Here is a 20,836-nt window from a genome sequence, read left to right on the forward strand (position 1 = left end):
TTCTCTTCAGAGAAGCTGCCAGACCTGCTGAGCGTTTCCAGCAATTTTTCCGTTTTTGTATCCATTTGGGGTGGTCAGGTGTCAGGCATCTGTACCGCTGCAGTCTGGGCAGTGGCCTCAGTCAGTTCCATTGGTGCTTTGCAACCAGTCTGAAGTTTCATGGATCGTCAGTCAGGGAGCTGCACAGAGATCAGTGAAGGTTCTGGTCAGTACTCAACTGGGGCTGACCGCCCCAGGGTCAATACTGGTGGTCAGCACAATGAAAATCAAGGTGAATTATCGTGGATACAGGGAACTTCAGTTATGAGGAGAGATTGTACAAATTAGGCCTGTTTTCTTTGGAATTTAGAAGGTTAAGGAGCAAATTGATCAAAGTCAGTAAAGACTAAGAGGAATTGGGCCATGTCCTCAATTATAATTGTTGAACAACAACATATAAGGACCAGTTCCTGGGTCACAACATCTGAACTGGTATGCTCCTGAGCTTTAAAAAGAGTTCCAGTCGCATGGACGGCTCTAAGTCCTGGCAGTGCCATCTGCCTCTTGTACAATGTGAATCAACTAGGAGGCTGCATTGCATCCCAGATTCATAACTAATGATAATCTTTGCATGAGAAAAGTTCCTTTGAGCCATGGCAAACTAAGCACTATGATGCTCACTTGATCAAACAGTCTTAATGAGAATTTCAATAAAAGATGGCTTTGGGTTATGGGCCCAGCAAGCTCCTGCTGAGTCACTGTTACCTACTGCCAAAATGTTGATCACACTCAGAGCATGAGTTGGTTGTTGGGCCCCATGAGCATTCTCCACCCATTCAATGAGATCACAGTGGATCTGTACCTTCATTACTATTGTCCACCTTAGTCCTATATACTTTAATTCAGTCATACAAAAAATCAGTCTCAATATTTATATTTGAACTCAATCTAGACTCAACAACAATTTTCAGGAGATGCACGCTTTGAAAAACACAAATCTAACATGATAAATCCTAATGTGTGGTCCAGTCTAATTCTTCCTGCAGATCTGGGGTAGAGGGGGGGTTTGGGTACTGTTAAAACTGATTAGATTTTCAAGAAGGTTGAGCAGGATCTTAAATTGAGATGAAACATTTTGCATACGCAGTGCTGAGAAGCAAAGCTGTGAAATGGGCACTGTATTCTTGTAGATTAACTAACTATATAAATGGGTGGCTGATCGTTATTTCAAAACGCAAATCAGTAAGGTGGTAGTAAATATGAATATCAGCTGAGTTGTTGTTAAGTGGTAATTCCAATACTCACAGGAGGCCCTGCCAAGCCACGTTCACCTTTTTCTCCTTTGCTACCAGGAAGGCCCTATAATAACAGAAAAACTGCATCGATTCAACTTATTTAAGTCAATTTTATGAGAAATCAAAACACAATTGATCATACACAATCACAATTATAAATGTCTGTCTAAATTAAAACTATAATTGATTCATACATTATCTATAAGCATATAGCACAGGTACAAAAGAGTTCTTTACAAACTTTGCAGAAAATATTGTGAAATTTTGACATTCCTCATTAGAGCCACAATCCAGTTGCAACAAAAACAGCATTTTCTAAACATGAAAGGAAACTATTTACATTCCCACTAAGGCTGCAAGGGTATTGTGAAATGTAACACTTTCATTACATTTTGGCAGAACAAAATTTTTTCTTATTTTTCATAAAAATCAATTAAATGTACATGCAGAATTCTCAATCGAAAACATTCTTTGCAGAAAGAGAAACAAATAATACATTAGAATTTTGACATTTCTCAGAGTTTCTCTGCAGTTGCGAAATCAAAAGCATTTTTTCATGCAGGTAACTATTTATATTCATTCTGAGGCAACGAAAGGGTCTGACAATTGAATGGACCCTCACACTACTTTGGCACAAAAGCTTTAGACATTAGTCTTTCCCCAGGCTTTAGTGCATCCTGCAGTATGTTTATCATTGGGAAATTTGCTTACCAGTCGACCAGGTAATCCAATTATACCTGTAGGACCTGGTGGGCCAGAGCTACCTTTTGGGCCAGGGCTTCCATCTGAGCCTTGAGGACCGGGCTGACCATCAGGGCCCTAATTAGTGAAAATACAGATTAGTCATGCATTAGAACTAAAATGAACACAGTCTTCAACTTTGAATTCTGAGGCAGCAAATTGAACTTGCACCAGGCTCTTTGTAAAATATCAATATCAATAACAACATTCGGACAATTCCAGAAAGGCCAGCCTGAGGCTTTATCAAAATCAGATCTCACCTGCATTATTCAAATTGTCAAATTGTCAAATTTCCTGTCAAATTTATTAGTGACTATTTTTTCACTCAAGTAAGAAAAACATTTTTATGGAGATACTATCTAATTCTTTCATAATATGGAGGTGTTGGTGCTGGACTGGGGTGGACAAGGTCAGAAGTTACATGGCACCAGGTTAGAGTCCAACAGTTTTATCTGCAATCACAATCTTCTGTAACACTGCCCCTTCCGAAGGTGATGTCATTTTACCCGATGAAGAAGCAGCGCTCTGAAAATTTGTGATTTCAAATAGACCTGTTGGACCTTAACGTGGGATAACAAGGTGTAGAGCTGGATGAACACAGCAGGCCAAGCAGCATCAGAGGAGCAGGAAAACTGATATTTTGGTCTTCGACCTTTCCCAGACGCCACCATCACCATCTCTGGATATGCCCTGTCCCACTGGCAGGACAAACCCAGCAGAGGTGGCAGTACAGTGGTATACAGTCCTGGGAGTCCTCAACATCGATTCCAAACCCATGAAGTCTCACGGCTTCATGTTAAATATGGGCAAAGAAACCTCCTGCTAATTAATCCTACTGATCAATCAGTACTCCTTCATATTGAACAACACTTTGAGGAAGCACTGAGGATTGTAAGGGCGCAAAATGTACTCTAGGTAAGAGATTTCAATGTCCACTACCAAGAGTGGCTCAGCAGCAGTACTACTAATCAATCTGGTTGGGTCCTAAAGGACATAGGTGTTAGACTGGGTCTGTGGCAGGTGGTGAGGGAACCAACAAGAAGGAAAAGCATACTTGATCTCTTCCTTACTGATCTGCCAGCTGCAGTTGCATCTGCCCATGACAGTATCGGTAAGACTGACAACGGCACAGCCCTTATGGAGACCAAGTTCCACCGTCACATTGAGAATAACCTCCACCATGCTGTGTGGCACTATCAGCGTGCTAAATGGGGCAGACATCGCACAGACCTGGCAATCAAGACTGGACATCTGTGAGGCACTGTGGTCCATCAACAGCAGCAGAATTGCACTCCAGCACAATCTGTAACCTCACGGCTCAACCTATCCCCTACACAACCATTACCATCAAGCCAGGGGATCAACCTTGGTTCAATGAAGAATACAGGATGGCATGCTAGGAGGAGCACCAGACATACCTGAAGATGAGGTGCCTACCAAGTGAAGCTATCAAACAGGACTCTCTGCATGTCAAACTTCTACATGCATAAGCTAGGCAATCCCCCAACCAATAGAATCGTAGTGGACAATTGAACAACTAACTGGAGGAGGAGGCTCCATAAATATCCCTATCTGCAATGATGGAAGAGGCCAACAGATCAGTGCAAAAGTCAAGGCTGACATATTTGTAGCAATCTTCAGCCAGAAGTGTCAAATCCTCCTCCAGAGCTCCCAGCATTACAGACACCAGTCTTCAGCCAATTTGACTCACTCTAGGTGATATCAAGAAATGGTTGGAGTCACTGGATACTGCAAAGGCTGTGGGCCCTGACAATATTCCAGCAGTAATACTGAAGACTTGTGCACCAGAACTTGCTGGTCCCTTAGTCAAACTGTTCCAGTGCAGTTACAACACTGGCATCTACCTGACAATGTGGAAAATTGCCCAATTATATCCTGTACACAAAAAGCAGGATAAATGCAACCCAGCCAATTCCCGCCCCATCAGTCTCCTCTCGATCATCAGTAAAGTGACGGAAGGTGTCATCAACAGTGCTATCGAGCAGCACCTGCTCAGCAACAACTTGCTCAGTGATGAGAGATAATGGGAACTGCAGATGCTGGAGATCCAAGATAATAAAATGTGAGGCTGGATGAACACAGCAGGCCCAGCAGCATCTCAGGAGCACAAAAGCTGACGTTTCGGGCCTAGACCCTTCATCAGTTTGGGTTCTGCCAGAGTCACTCTGCTCCTGACTTCATTACAGTCTTGTTTCAAGCATGGACAAAAGAGCTGAAATCCAGAGGTGAGATGAGAGTGAAAGCCCTTGACATCATTCAACAGCATTCAACTGGATGTGGCATTAAAAGCCCTGGCAAAACTGGAATTAATGGGTATCAGAGGCCAAACTCTCTGGTGATTAGAGCCTAATCTGGCACATAGGAAGATGGTTGTGGTTGTTGGAGATCAGTCATCTCAGCTCCAGGACATCTCTGCAGGAGTTCCTCAGGGTAGTGTCCTACACCCAACCATCTTAAGCTGCTTCATCGATGATCGTCTATCATCTATCCTGGGAGTTATCATTAACCAGAAGCTCAACTAGACTCACCACTTAAACACAATGGCTACAAGAACAGTTCTCGGCTAGGAATACTGTGGTAAATAATTCACCTTCTGATTCACCAAAGCCTGTGCACCATCTACATAGGCACAAGCCAGCAATGTGATGGAATACTCCCCACTTGCCTGGATGAGTGCAGAACCAACAACATTCGAGAAGCTTGACACCATCCAGGACAAAGCAGCCCACTTGATTGGCACTACATTCACAAACATCTACTCCCTCCATGACTGACACTCAGTAGCAGCAGTGTGTACTATCTACAAGATGCACTGCAGAAATTCACTCAACATCCTCAGACAAACACACAATCACTTCCATCTAGAAGGACAGGGGCAGCTAATGTATGGGAACATCACCAACTTCAAGTTCCCATCTAAGCCACGCACCATCCTGACTTGGAAATATATCGCCACTCCTTCACCGTCGCTGGGTCAAAATGCTGGAATCCCCTCCCTAACAGGACTGTGGGCACCTTACAGCACACAGACTGCAGCTCACCACCACCTTCTCACGGACAAGGCGGGTCGGCCTATAAATGATGGCCAGCTGGCGACAACCACATCCCACAAATTAATAAATAATAAATAACATACGCTCCTTGGCCTTCCTAACAAAATATACCACAATATTTTCATTTGTATTGAGGTCCATTTTCCATTTATCCTGAAATAGTCAGAAAGTTATCTTCTGCCTTACAGTAAATTATAATCATTCTTGATATTTCAAAGATAGGAACCTTATTTACAATACTTCATAGACACGATGATAAGGCTCAACTTACTGGAAGCCCAGGAAATCCATTAGGACCTTTGGAACCAGGTTCTCCTCGTTCACCCTGCAAGAAACAATTGAGCATGTAATTGAAATGAAGAAAAAATAATTTTCTCCATATTCAACATATATGATGTACAATTTGTATCAATACTCGATGACATTATTGTAATTTTGTTTAAATTGTTCTTTATAAATCTGAAGTCTGCACATCTTTATCTGTTAAATGTGCATTTTATTTCAAAACATGTACTTTAATAACGTACAAATAATTACACAGGCCTGGCCACAGCACGTAGCATTCCCAATCTTCAGCTTTATTTGTCTTTGTGAATCTTTCTGGGTGTCTCCAGTTGAAGCCCTGCTGGGACCGAGTGTCTACAGAGCTCTCAGGGCAAGGTGTTTATTAAATGACAGATCTTCACCATTTCATTATACCATTCTTCCTCCTGTATACTGAGATTTATCAGGAATCACTGGCAAGATGAGGAGATCAGTAACCATGGGCAGCAATGACATAATCCTAACTCCTTTATCCCTGACAGCCATTTCAGGTGTGTCCATAATTATTCTGCCTCATTTGTTGTGTTGGACTCTGCTATGCAAGGAGATCTACATTTACATAATTTAAAAGGTTGTGAAGAGGAAATAAGATCCTAGCTCCAGCTGCATAAGAACAGTATGCACTATTATTGTCTGGCAGTGAGATTCGCCAACCTGCTCTAATGTGTCTGACCAAAAAAATGTGTCTGACCAAAACAAAAGCCCTTGATTAAGAAAGGAGGGAGTAGATTTTCATCTGTTACCTGCAGCTCCAAGAGGAGAACCAGACCAGAATCTATTTTATACTGAAGCCTAGTTGAGTTAAATGCATTTTCAATTAAATGGGCAGATGATCGGACAAGTTGTATTTGGTTCCGCCATCCTTCCTACTTGATTTTTCTTTCTGTGTTACACAAGGTGATTTTATTTGAAGTTTAAAATGGATCACAAAAGGCGGCACTTCTTAATCTTTCATTACATATTTACATTTTTAAACTGATTACTAAAGGTGGCAAAAGATGGCCTTTGGAGCATCACCTGACTTCCTTTGTGGATTCAAACCACTTTTCTTTCTCAAGAAAGGAACATTCCCAATCGCTGTTGTACCAAGATATTTTCCTGAAAGTAATTCAAAATGATAATCTCAAACTGGATGGATTATGATGAGATGGCTATTTTATCGGGCTGCTTTTAAAAAGTGAGACTAGATTACAATCCATCATAAAGTATTTCTGCGTTTATAAACTACTTTGCCTGACTTTTAATTGCAAAAACACATATTCAGTTAAATCTTAGATTACATTTACTTACAGGAAGACCACGAGAACCAGTAGGACCAGGAGGACCAGCTGGGCCAGACTCACCCTAATGCCAGAAAATCAATGAATTATTAAAGGAAATTACAAATTAACAAGCTTTTTCTTAATTTTCAAGTATTTGTTGGGTACTTATCACTGTTTAAATAAATCTTTGAGAGATTTTGTTGCTAGTACACATGTTCCTGGGTGTCAGCAAGTGCAGCCAACTGATTAGTGGCAATGTTCATTTACCATTAAAATAGTAATCAGTGTTAGATACATTAAAATGCTTTGATTCAAGCATTCCTTTCTAACTATCAGAATAATGGATAGGTCTCTGTAGTGAAGACCAATGGAGACATCAATTTAACAATTTACAAAAATGCAATTTATTAATGCATGACACAGAGCACAGATTGCTCTATACCCTATCCCATTGTCCTTTTCATTGAAGCAATGTATGTTAAGGTATGCAGTGGGTGGCTAGTCTTCTTGCATAGATTATACTGTTGCTAAGATTTAATTTAACCTCCTGTTGGATTCCTTTTTATTTGATCAGAACATTTCAGACATGTTAGTACAGATTTTTCAGGGGGCTGGCTTTTCGCAACAAGCCCTTTTAATTCAGTTTATTGCTCATTTTTGCTAAATAGAAACAAGATTGGTCTAAATGCAAATTGATAATGGGACAATGCCTACAAAAGGACATCAGGCACTGTACTGACCATTAGAACAAACAGAGTATGAGATTTAAGAATCAAGAGATAAATAACAGAATGATTGAAGATAAGGGTGGGAAATTAAAGGGAAAGAATGTGCAGTGAGGGAAATAAGTGAAAAATAAGAAAGATTGGGTTTGGAAAGAAAAACAGAAAAAAAAGTTTCAAACAGTATTTAAATTTAGGCATTTTTAAAATCTCCCACAACAATTTACAGCTAAAGGTTGAGACTTCACAGTTATATCTGGTTTATTTCTGTGTGAAAGTGTTTGATTAGCAGTAATTAGCAGATATCTATATTAAATGAGGACTTATATCATTAATTACTTTGGGTTGCATATTTAATGAGCAATTAATGTGCAAATGCATGCAGTGACCTACCACACACTAGCTAACACCATATGGTAATTTATAACTTCTAGGGTATCTCTTCCTCACTCTGTGTTGTGACCAATTTATTCAATAATATCAATGTGTATACATATAGCAAAGTGTATTGTATTTTCTTCAGACTTGACACTAAACGCAATCAACCTTTCTTAGGTGACAAAAGCCAAAAGTTTCAGAAAATTTAAAGTTACCCGCCCTCCTGTCTGGCCTGGTTGACCTGGTGGACCCATAATTCCTTGCTGCCCCTGTGTGAGAATGGAAGTAGTAAAAACGTAAGCACAGATTATGTATCCAAAACTAAATCACTTACAAGACATAAACATGATACTGTGCACTTACTGGGGCACCACCTTTACCCGGTGCACCATCAGGACCCATTGGACCAGCCTCCCCCTGTCACAGAAAATACAGACTTAATTAGATGAAAAGCTGAACACCAATTCAAAATATTTTATATTAGAAACAAAATCATTGTGCTCAATACAGGGTAAAAGAAAAATGGAACAAAAAATAATGATACTTACTTTTTCACCCTTAGGTCCGATGCCACCTGGATGACCACTTTCACCTGGCATACCTTGTAATCCTGAAGGGCCAATTGGGCCTGGTGGACCTGCAGGCCCAGGAGGACCCTGACATTGAAAGAGGAAGCAACAACAAAACTTAAGTATTGGCTCTGTTTGTGTGAGTATTTGCACAATTCCTTTTGGAAAAATTCAACAAAGTTGTTTACTTTCGCTCCTTCTAATCCACTGTCACCAGGAAGCCCACGTGGCCCTGTAGGCCCGGAAGAACCCGGGGGTCCACGGTCACCTGAAGGACCAGTCTCACCCTAGGTTTTAAAGATGGAACATTAATTAATGCTAAACTCTTCTGAAAAAAAAGCCTGCGTTAATTTGCAAAATGAGCCTGGCATGAAACTTACTTTAGAACCTGGTGCTCCTGGAAAACCATTTTCACCACGAGGTCCCTAGCAAAAAGCAAATTATTGAGATGAGATACTCCTATCAAAATAAAAACAAGTCTGAATGGTTTAGATGGTGAACACAAAAGCTGGACATGAAGTTACAGAGGAGAGGAGTGGGCCAATTAGTTGTTGGTTCCTGTTTCACTGGTTCTCAGACATTTACCCCGAGTTTCCATTGGCAAGGCATACCCAGCAGGTGCTGCATTTTATTCTTGAATCCCTTATATTCCACAAGATATGGGTGAAAATTTGTTTGGGCTTCTATTGCTCCAGAACTTCAGCAAATGTTTTGTTCATTGATGTAAATGGGGTTTCTGTAAGTCCTCTTGGGTTAGAATGAAAGGAGACCCAAAGAAATAAATCACTTTAATGTCTTGTCATCCAGAAGACCCTGCCAGATACTAATAGCTTACTCCAGACATGATTACTGTCTCTCCACCCTGCACTGCCACACCATGAAGACCCCTGCATAAAAAACAATAACAAACCCATCGAGGTCATCTCAGGCTATGGATTCAGAGGAAACAACTTTTATCTGACTATCTACAGAAAAGAAAACATTGTTCTTATATATAAAAAAAACAGCTTATTACATGATAACAATAAGTCAACGATTTTTGATCAGGTTTAATTACTAAGACCTTAGCGAACTAGTATAGATGCATACTCTTCCTCTGAAAGCAAGAGGAGAACCCCTCTGCTTCACCACAAACATTGCAACATTTGCAGAATGGGTGAGCCCCTTAAGAAACCAATAGCTTTATACACCAAGGTTTTTTTTCAAGAAAGGTTGGACAGATTGGGCTTATACTTAGTGCACCTTAGAAGAATTAAAGGGGGCCTTCTTAAAGAAATGAGATTTGAAAGGGGTTTGACAGGATCACCACTGACTCTGGAATTTAGATGAGGGGTCTAAGGTTCAAATTATGTGTTCTCCCAGTAACTTGGAGAAGAGGAAGAATTTCTTCTCTTAGAGTCCATTCTACTTCAGAGAGGAACAAAGGCTAGGCCATTGAATATATTAAGGATGAGATAAGCAGATTTTGGATCTACAAGCAATATTTGTGGAGGGATGGAGGACAGAAACAATTAGAACAGTGAAATTAATATCAGAATCAGACCATCCATAATCTCATTGTATGGTGATAATTTCAGGAATCTGAATGCTCCTGTCCAGTGCCATCTCTTATGTTTGTGTGTTGAATTACTTGTCATACTGCATTGTACTGCATAAAGAACAAAGAACAAAGAAAATTACAGCACAGAAACAGGACCTTTGGCCCTCCAAGCCTGTGCCGATCCAGATCCTCTATCTAAACTGTCACCTATTTTCTAAGGATCTGTATCCCTCTGCTCCCTGCCCATTCATGCATCTGTTTAGATACATCTTAAATGACACTATCGTGCCAACCTCAACCACCTGTGCTGGTAACATGTTCCAGGCACCTATCACCCTCTGCTTAAAGAACTTTCCATGCATATCTCCCTTAAACTTTTCCCCTCTCACCTGGAAATCATGACCCTTAGTAATTGAGTCCCCCACTCTGGGAAAAAGCTTCTATCCACCCTGTCTATACCTCTCATGATTTTGTAGACCTTATTCAGGTACCCCCCTCAACCTCCATCTTTCTAATCTATATATTCCTAATCTATTTAACCTCTCTTCATAGCTAGCACCCTCCATGCCAGGCAACTTCCTGGTGAATCTCCTCTGCACCCTCTCCAAAGCATCCACATCCTTTTGGTAATGTGGTGACCAGAACTGTACGCCATACTCTAAATGTGGCCGAACCAAAGTCTTATACAACTGTAACATGACCTGCCAACTCTTGTACTCAATAGCCCGTTTGATGAATGAAAGCATGCCATAAGCCTTCTTGACCACTCTATCAGCCTGAATTGCCACCTTCAAGTTATAATGGGCCTGAGCACCCAGATCTCTCTGTGCAACAATTTTCCCCAGGGATTTTCCATTTACCATTCTGTTCAGTCTTGAATTGGATCTTCCAAAATGCATCACCATTTTAAGATTCATTTGAGTCTGCCAGCATGAAGCTTTCATAATTCCAAAAGCTTAAATTTTTTCTGTTCTAACAACTTGAAGACTTTTTTTTACAAGGTATCTAGGCTTGGAAGTTCGACAGAGTAGAAGCCGCTTCCACTGAGATGACTACTTCCCCAAAGTGACTTGATTCTTCTACTCTGAACTCTAAATAATACTAATTGCTTTATCTATTTAGTCTGTCTGCCATAAACTCAGCAGTATAAGCATTTCATCCATGAACACCACAAATGCCCGTTAGACAGTTGACTGAAGTCACATGGCCTCTTAGAAGTTATGTATTTAGATCACAGTCCTAATGACATTGAGCCTCTGTTTCAAAAATACTTTTCCGTTAAAAATAAACACCTTCACAGGACTACCCAAAATCCATTTACTTCTAATTTTTAGAAATTCAAATTCCAAGAATGAAAATATATTATATATGTTCTATCAATAAGTGACAGAGCTGAAAGAATAAAACATTGCTGCTGTGAGATTCAACCCCATTAACCTCCATATGCTTGCACTATAGTAGCCCCAAACTCTACTGGTCCACTCTGCAAAGGACACTGATGCCAGACAGAGCAAATCATTCACCTTGTAAATCAACGGCAAAGGTTGGGAGCTAGCAAACAAGAAGAACAATCTTTACTCAGCTTCTAACCTGTGCTGTATCTGCCTTAGAGTGTTAGACGAGATAGTGCAGAGTGATTTATGCTTTGGGGCCACTTGGAGAGAACAGGGCATGCACAAATAGGGTTAACACCCTCCATTTTCCTCTCTTGATGTTGACTCCTCTCCCAATTCTCCCCTAAGTGTTCCTGAACATGGCAGAGCTGGATAGAAGTTTGTGGCACCTAACTGATGATGGGGATTAGACATGACGATAGAATTGGATTGCCTGCTCTCTGTGTTTGGCTGTAAATTGATGTGCACAGAAAAGCCCGCACTCAGGCATTTTATAGGTACGTGGAAGTGAGAACTGCTCCAACATTGGATATTAGACTATCAGTTTTATAGAAGAGAGGCTGTTGAGGAGTCAAGGAGATGGTAAAGACATAGAAAAGTGTCATGTTGCAGCTGTGTTTATTGTAGCAGTGGATATAAACATTTCTCCCTAATTATTATAAAAGATGGACTTTTCATTCCATTGGCAACGAATCTTCATAAGCATTAATGGAAAAGTGTAGTTTAAAGGAATAAAATATTTAAAATGGACATTCATATTGCAAATCTTTCAAGATATCATTGTAGAACTTTAACTCTTGCTCTCTAATCGGCTGGGTTATGAGTTCAATGGAAACAGTTCCTACACATTACCAAGTAACAATGATTATCTCGCCTTTCACACATAGAGGGAATAATTCACTCGCGTTGGTGTCTCAAACTCAGGAGATTTCCCCAGACAGTCTACCTAAGTCTCACACAACTGTCAGTTCACTGCGCCATCACGACCCAGCTTTCTAATCAGCATCAGTGGATGTGATCTTTTGTAGCCCCAGTGGTTCGTTATACTCAAAAGAAACATTAATCAAGCATTCAAGATTCTGAATAAGTAGATAAATTGAATTCTGCCAAAAGATTTGAAATTGCCACAAGCTGTAAAGGTACAACCTAGATTTAACTGCACATTTGTCGTGACAATGTGAAACAAACTGGTCAATAAAAGCAGACAGTACAAGGTATTGATGAGAAATACATTTGAAGAGATTTACAATTTTTGGGACTGATCAGATGGTTTACAGAAATTTCATTTTCATTATCTAATTTATGATGCTCCCACGGTAACAGATCTAGGATAATAAACTTCTATTCTCAAAATTTTGGGACATTCAATTAAAATTCTGAAGTGACAATCTAATATTTAATTGTATGTAAACAAATAATCTGTTACTGAATTTGGTTAACTGATATACATTAGAAAGGCTTGGTTATTTAATGTTAAGGAAATGGAATCCCAATATTAATTCATCTATCAGTGTGTGTAATTTGTTATCTCTTCTAGTTATCAAGCTGTTCCAAGCCATTGACATAACTCAATGTTCACATTGCAATCTTTTATGGTGAGATTTTTATTCTCTGTTTCCACTGGACAGCATTTCTCTTTTATTTAGACTATCTGATTTCTTACTGGCTGAACAGAATAAATGGCTTTGAACTTGTCACCAATGATTGTATATTGGTTCGTCTGGCTCCAGAGAGATCACTGAGCCATTGGTCGCTGCAATGTGGACACATTTCAAACATCATTGTTTATTTCTCCAAGTTCCCTAGCTTCTCTACAGTAAATATTGATGCAAAATATTCATTCTCATCCACTTCCTGTGGTTCCATACACGGATGGTCTCATTGATCTTTAAGGGGCCATATTCTCTCCCTAGTTACTGTTTTGCGCTTCATGTATTTATAGAATCTCTTGAATTCTCCTTAACCCTATTTGCCAAAGCTACCTCTTGTTCCCTTTGTTCACCTCCTGATTTCTCTCTTAGGTATACTCCTCCAGGGATTTACTTGACCCCAGCTGTCCGTACCTGATGTATACCTTCTTCTTTTTCTTGACCAGAGCCATACTTGCTCTGGTCATCCAGCATTCCCTACACCTCTCAGCCTTGGCCTTGCACTAACAGGAACATACTGTCTCTGGTCTCTTGTTATCTTATTTTTGAAGTCCTCCCACTTTTCAAACATCTCTTTGCCTGCAAACAGTCCCTCTGAATCAACTTTTGAAAGTTCCTGTCAAATTTGGCCTTCATCAAATTTTGAAGTTTAACTTTTAGATCAGGTCTACTCTTTTCGGTAACTGTCTTAAAACTAATAGAATTATGATCACGTCCCCCAAAGTTCTCCCCCACTGACGCCTCAGTCACTTGCCCTGCCTTACTTCCGAAGAGAAGATCACATTTTGCCCCTTCCCTAGTAGGTACATCCATGTACTGAATAAGCAAATTTTCTTGCACACACTTAAATTCCTCTCCATCCAAGCCCTTGGCAACACAGTAGTCTGAGTGTACGTTTGGAGAGTTAAAATCCCTACCGTTACAACTCTATTATTCTTACAGAAATCTGAGAATGCCTTACATTTTTGCTTCTCAATTTCGTACTGACTATTGGGGGCCTACAGTACAATCCCAGTCAGGTGATCATCCCTTTCTTACTTCCCAATTCAACCCACATAACTTCTCTGGATGTTCTCCTAGGGATATCCTTCCTAAGTGCAATGCCGCTCCAACCCCTTCCTATAGTTTCTATGCCCTGGACCATTAAGCTGCCAATCCTGCCTCCCTGAACAACATTTCTGTCGTAACTATTGTATTCCAGTCCCACATTCTCAACTATGCTCCTAGTTCATCTGCCTTACCTGTCAGGCCTTTTGAATTGAAATAAATGCAGTTTAATTTATCAATCATACTTTGTTCTCTCTTGCTCTTGCTTACCTTGACTCTTTAACTTACTCCTCTTATCTACTGTAACAGCCTCAGACTTATTTCTTTTCTCACTATCTCTTTTGATCCCAACACCCATCCTTACTAGTTTAAAGCCTCCTGAGTAGCACCATCAAACTTCCCCGCCAGGATATTTGTACCTTTCCAATTCAGGTACAACCCATCCTTCTTATACAGGTCACTTCTAGCCCAGAAAAGATCCCAAAGATCCAAAAGCATAAAATGGAGCAGGAAAGCTCATGTTTTGGGTTGGGACCCTTCTTCAATTTCTTTTTCTGAAGGGTCCCAACACAAAATGTCAGCTTTCCTGCTCCTCTGATGCTGCCTGGCCTGCTATGTTCCTCCAGCTTCACGCTGTGTTATCGCTGACTCCAGTATCAACAGTTCTTACTATCTCCAAAAGTATAAATCCTTGCCTCTTACTTGATTTGATTTGATTTTGATTTATTGTCACGTGTACCTAAGTACAGTGAAAAGCTTTGTTTGTGAGCAGTGTAGGCAGATCACAGTAAGCAAGGACATATAGGTCATAGAGTGAAATAAAAGCGTAGACAAAGGCACCATGCAGGATCAACATTCACAAGATCAGCATTGATTGAAGTTAGAGTCCATTCATCAGTCTAACAAAGGCAGCGAAGAAGTTGTTCTTGAACCTGTTGGTGCATGTACGCCAGCTCCTTAGCCACACATTCATCTGCTCAATCGTCCTATTCCGACTCTCACTAGCACATGGCACTGGGAGAAATCCAGTTATTACCACATTAGAGAACCTACTTTTAAACTTCCTGCCTAATTTTCTGCATTTTCTCTGAAGGACTTCATCCCTTTCTCTACCTATGCTGTTGGTTCCAACATGTACAATGACCTCCTGCTGGTGATTCTGTCCTTTCAGGATATACTGCACCCTCTCCAATAAATTCATGATCCTAGTACCAGGAAGGCAACACACCATTCTGATGTCTTAACGTTGGCTGCAGAAAGGTACATCTGCGCCCCCGACCACAGTCACCTGTCACAATCGATCACTTAGAAACTGATATACCCCTCTTTACAGGGTACCAGAAATATGGCTGTCCCTGAGAGACCATCATCCCTGACATTTTCCAAAGCAGCATACATGATATGGGGATGGCCACAGAAGAATCCTGCACTACTTGCCTGCCTCTCCTACATTTCCCAGAGTTAATCCATCAACCTGACTGTATCTGTGGTGGCCCCACCTTCGTGAAATTGCCATCCATCACATCCCTGGCTATTGTACACAGAACATAGAACAATACAGCACAGGAGAGGCCCTTCGGCCCCCGATGTTGTGCCGGCCTGTGAACCAATCTAAGCCCATCCCTCTACACATCATCCATTTGTTTATCCAAGGACTGTTTAAATGCTCCTAATGGGGCTGCATTCACTACATTGGCAGGCAGGGAATTCCTTATTGCTTCTAACTGTTGCTCTAATCGATCCATGAAATTAGACAGCATTCCCAACTAATCACGCTTCCTGCTGACATAGTTTACACGAACACTAAAATGCTCCCTGATTGCCCACTTCCAACAGGAAGAGGACATCACTCTGCTAAAAGCCATTTCTGCACCTTAGGCAATCTAACCAGAAAATATGCATAAACAAACATTTTGCTCAAAAATGCAGTGTTAGCTTATTGCTCAAAACACTGCCCTGGGATAACTTAATATCTCTCTTCTACATTAAACTTCAATCAAAAGACAAATCTCAGCAAAACATAAAAAACCTCATCGACCAAGAGACAACAACCTCTATCTTAAGAAAACTAGTGTCTATCCTCTTCATCATTTTCCTTGCTGCAGTAATAACCTTACTACCAGCTAATTACTTGCGGGTGTGAAGTATTGATGATAACTATTCAACCTATGCTGCCTTTAATACAAATCTGAATTAACTGCAACTTAACTCAGCACAGAGGCTGCCAGATATGCTGAGATTTTTCAGCAATTTCTGTTTAATCATACATAGAGTTTTAGTAAATATATGATGCTTTTGTGTGGACTCAATCAAGAACTGTGATACCGATGCAGATGAGTGCTCAAAACAGGTACACCACCAGCATCTACAAACCCCCTCACTATGGTGTGTATCCAATAAGCATATCTACATTTTTCGTGGGTGTGACATTAGCAACTGTGTCACAAAATATCCAGTAAATTTGTGCAATGCAGTGTGAAAACTAAACCTATGATTTCCATTGTTTTAGAGTCTGGGCATTGCAGAATTAGCCGGAGTTGTTTTTGTCACAAATCTTTGTGTAATTTTCCAGTTGCTTCTTGGGTAAATAATTATGTTCAACAAATTATTTCACTTCAATATATCTAATAATGTATTGCCAAGGGCTACCCTGATCAAAACTGTGAAGATTGATATAGGCATTAATGAAATTATACACCTTACCGGCTCACCAGGTTTTCCATTTTCACCAGGGGGACCTGTGGTGCCACTCAAACCCTAATGAATAACCAAATGGAGGATAATGGTTAAATCCACAAGTTCATGAAAATTGATGATAAAATAACATATACACCTCAATTATTATTTTATACTGACTTAATAATGTTATAGGTGTTCCTGGAATGTGCACAAAATAAAGATTGCACAATATAACTTTATTCATGACTCAGAACTTTGCGAAGTACTTTACAGACATGTAAATACTTTTTAAGTCTCCAAATTTCAAATTTGTATCTGTTACGACTTCTGTTCAGCAAAGATGTTAAGGATTATGGAACCAAAATAGATGAATGCAGTTAATTTGTAGACCAACCACAATGTAAGTGAATGGCAGCAACAAGGAGCTAAGTAGTCCTCTCCTATTCCTTTGTTCCTCGGTAATCACTGCTATAATATAACAAATTGTACAATCAATTTATACTCACTAAGGTTGTATAACATTCCATGAACTCTTGCTAGATCATTGCTTTAGCTATGTTAGTTGAGGGGTAAATATTGGACAGCGTACGTGAACTTCCTTTCTCCTCTTTGAATAAGTTGTGGGATCCTTTTCACTCATTGCAGGAAGCAGATGGTTTCTGGATTGAATGGTAAATCTTGAAGGTTGCACCTTGGAGAGTGCAGCACTCCTTCAACATTGCAGGAAAATATAACCCAAAATGTTGCATTCGAGCTTCTGGAGTCTGGTTTGAATGTACAGGCATTCACTGGAAATTGACTTCACTGATTAGTACGACTTCTGTGTTGATAAAGCTATAAGTTGTGACACTTTGAGTCAAGTGACAGTATTCCATTGCATTGTTAGCTTCTTTCTTTGTCATAGCACAAGTCCAGTTGGACTGGAGGGCCAAAATCTACATTGTGCAGCGGCACTGGTTTCAGCAGTAAGATAAAAATTACAGTGGTCCCACTTATGACAACACAGTGTGACCTATGCTGACGGTCATCTTATGAAGGGTGATAGCATGGCCACCTGATGGATGCAAGAAAAAGATGCAGAGTGGATAAAATGTAATGTCAGTCATCTATCATTTAGGTTTGATGCCTGATTGCCATTTTGGACACCTTCTCAATCACACATAACAGAACTTCTCCCCAAGTGCTGTTTAAAGATATCACCACGAACTTTCAATTGGACTGCTTTTGGCTTTGTTTCCTTGCTGCGAAAATCACGGATGTGCTTTTGGAGGAATTTTCACAAGCTCTTAGAGTCAGATCAGAGAAGGTCTTAGTACAGAAAGCTTGCTTTCTTGATAAAAGCTAGGCATCTTTGGGCTGCAGCATGACAGGGGTGTAGAGTAGATGTAGCTGACTTGGGGAGGTGTGTGCAAAGGAGGAGGAGGCCTCACCATTGGTGGCTCTACTTGCCATGTATCTTCAGATTGTCATTTCTCCTACCATCTTCCCAGTTAGGGGCACTGATTGAGATATCTACACTTCATTAACAGGGCGCTTGCTGGATTGCGCCAGCCCTCTGGCGCGGCACCCATTGCCACAGAGCAGAGTGGACACAGCATTGCCAGTATCTGTCAAGGTTACTATGTACCAAAATTTCTGTGCCTCAGGTTCCTTACAGGTTAGAACCAATAGCATCTCATTTTACTGTGTCACTGTGTCAGATTGGGAAATGGGAACTTCATTATTTTCTTTCAAAGCGGGCAGAAGCAGAAGGAAGCTTTCCAGGGAGCTATCAATTGTCTGCACATGGCTGTAGACATCACAGCTCAGTGGAGAGATGCACAGGAATTCCACTCCCTGAATATGCAGTTAGTGTACAGCTATACACAGGCTACCAAATAGGTGCAATTCCTGCTAACTTGAAAGCAGCATTGATGCTTTTATCTTGAGTTAGTTAGCTGATTCCAGCATCTCCCAGCCACTGTATGGACCAGAGGATGGGCACTTGGTGACGAGAATTCCACAATCTTCATGTGGCTCCTGGTTCCGACTATGCTCCTACACAGAAAGCCGTGCTGAATGGAAGAACACTCTCCAAGAACTGTTTCTCTGCTCGGACACACAGTACTCTATAGAAAGTATCTCTTGACTTGTGGCCGTCTACATCTTCTATAATCACAAGGGTTCAGTCACTGCTAACAGGTTTTCAACATTTCGGGAGGAGGAGGAGGAAGAAGGGAGGCATCGTCACTCCCGACTAACATCAGGCTTTAGCTCACCTTAAAACATCATCAGTTAACAAATACAAAAGCAAAACACCACAGTTTTAACTCGGCTCCATTTCTCCATCTCAAGCGTATCCCTCCCACAGCCTGGGATCCTGGAAACCTCTAGCATCAAGGCACACCGTACAATGCATATCAATTATTTTTTATTTTGAAAGCCAGAAGGGGTAAAAGAAATGTTTTGTAAATTCATGATCTAGTATTTTAAAAAAGAATATATTGTGGCCTTGTACTTAAAATTTAAACCTGGAGAGCGACAAAAATATTATTTATCAGGTTTAAAATAGGAGATGTATCCTTAGCTGTGCTTCTCTCCTACCTAATTTTTCCCTTCCCTGTCCTGTTCCCCTCCATCCACTCTGCTTTCTCTTCCTTTTTTCTCTACTCTAAACTTGTCTTCTCTGTATTACCAATCTCATCGTCCCAATCCCATATTTCCCCTGCTCTCCCTCAGCATCTAACTCTACTGTTCTTTTTCCTGTTCACATCTACCCTGCCACTGTTTTTCCTTTCCCTTTTACTGCTGCTCCAACCCAGCAAAGAAATCATGGGCTGGTTGTGTGTCACTAGATAGAGTAATGATTAACACTAAAACCTTTAAGATTGCTATTGATTGGCACAGGATATTTTGTAAATAAAGATATTCTTTCTTTATCTTCTTTGACCTCTGATCATGCTTTCTTTTGCCAACCTGTAGCCATGGTCTTTTCCTCTATTCTCAGAACCGGTACCTAACGCTTATCTACCTTTTCCAGGAGGTTTATAACCTTTCTATCTTACACCTTACTAGAATCTACTCTTCCACAGTACAACCCATCCCTTAGCCCACATCTGATTATCTCCAATGCTTTGGACTATTGTTCAACTGAAGAGTATTTTTCACCTTTTGTCTGTGCATTTAACAATAGTAAACTAGATAGTGCATGCTTTTCATTTAATGGCAGATCTAAGGAAGTCTATCAACAAATAGAAGTTAAAATCACATTGTATGCTTACAAAATAACTGAATCAGTTGCTGATTGTGATTAATTAATCAAATTATTTGTACCTGAAGACCAGGAAATCCTTGAAGACCTGGCTCTCCTTTTTCACCAGATGGACCCTGAGAAAAGATAAAGATTTACATAAATATTTAGAAGAACTATCTGAATATATTTGTTCAAAGCAAATAACACGTTTATACTATTCAATAAATGATGAGTTTATTTATTAAAATTCATCTCCTTGTCATAATTGAGAATCACTTTTCCACGTAAACAATCTCTAGAGAAAAACTGGAATTCTCCATATCATGAAACTATCAAAGAAAAGTGAAGAAACAATGGAATTTTCATTCAGCTTTATCTGATCAGCTGCTACCACTGTTGTGGAGACTGGCAGAAATAGAGACCATTTCGGAGAACAGTGGCTGGAGCTGGGGGTTGATGGTGGATTTCAGTTATTAATAATTTCTTCAGTCCAACAAAGCGTACCAGGGAAGAATGGAGCCGGCAGAAAATACGCACAAAGGTCAGTTAGGCGGAGCTGAACACACAGTCATATTGCACCATCTGATCCCATCCTAGAATATGCACAGTTAAGGCATCCTGGTGCCTAAATGAAACAGGTATGTTAGTCTTTGAGTCTGTTCATAATTGGTCTAATATATGGCTTTGAATCAAATCAGAAAATGGCTGCTATGTTGCATTCAGGACTACTTTGAATCTGTGCAAACTGATGAAAGGTTCCCAAAGGATACACTGGGGACCACCAGGGTAAAAGTTCCTAATAATAAAAAGAGTCTTCTAATAAGGAGCCAGGAGAAGTAAAGCTGCTCAACTTTGATCTTGGCTCCTGATTAACACAGCCAGCCGCTCCCAGCTGTCACTCATCCTGGCATACTCATTGACTTCTCGTTCTTCTGGCCTTAGCTTGGGTCC

At 40.4% G+C, this 20,836-nt stretch overlaps 1 protein-coding gene across 1 annotated transcript in view; it reads right to left on the minus strand.

Moving 5' to 3' along the window:
* LOC125454191 (collagen alpha-1(II) chain-like) overlaps nucleotides 1-20,836 on the minus strand; it is a 163,823-nt gene that overhangs the window by 39,813 nt on the left and 103,174 nt on the right. The window contains exons 27-37 of the mRNA XM_048534698.2: nucleotides 19,966-20,019; nucleotides 16,678-16,731; nucleotides 8,725-8,769; nucleotides 8,533-8,631; nucleotides 8,324-8,431; nucleotides 8,139-8,192; nucleotides 7,991-8,044; nucleotides 6,704-6,757; nucleotides 5,361-5,414; nucleotides 1,986-2,093; nucleotides 1,285-1,338 (exon numbers count right to left, since the gene is read on the minus strand). Of these exons, the coding sequence (XP_048390655.1) occupies nucleotides 1,285-1,338; nucleotides 1,986-2,093; nucleotides 5,361-5,414; nucleotides 6,704-6,757; nucleotides 7,991-8,044; nucleotides 8,139-8,192; nucleotides 8,324-8,431; nucleotides 8,533-8,631; nucleotides 8,725-8,769; nucleotides 16,678-16,731; nucleotides 19,966-20,019 (738 nt within the window). The remainder of the gene's footprint in view (nucleotides 1-1,284; nucleotides 1,339-1,985; nucleotides 2,094-5,360; nucleotides 5,415-6,703; nucleotides 6,758-7,990; nucleotides 8,045-8,138; nucleotides 8,193-8,323; nucleotides 8,432-8,532; nucleotides 8,632-8,724; nucleotides 8,770-16,677; nucleotides 16,732-19,965; nucleotides 20,020-20,836) is intronic.

This window comes from Stegostoma tigrinum, chromosome 7 (assembly GCF_030684315.1).
Source record: "Stegostoma tigrinum isolate sSteTig4 chromosome 7, sSteTig4.hap1, whole genome shotgun sequence".
NCBI classification, from domain to species: domain Eukaryota; kingdom Metazoa; phylum Chordata; class Chondrichthyes; order Orectolobiformes; family Stegostomatidae; genus Stegostoma; species Stegostoma tigrinum.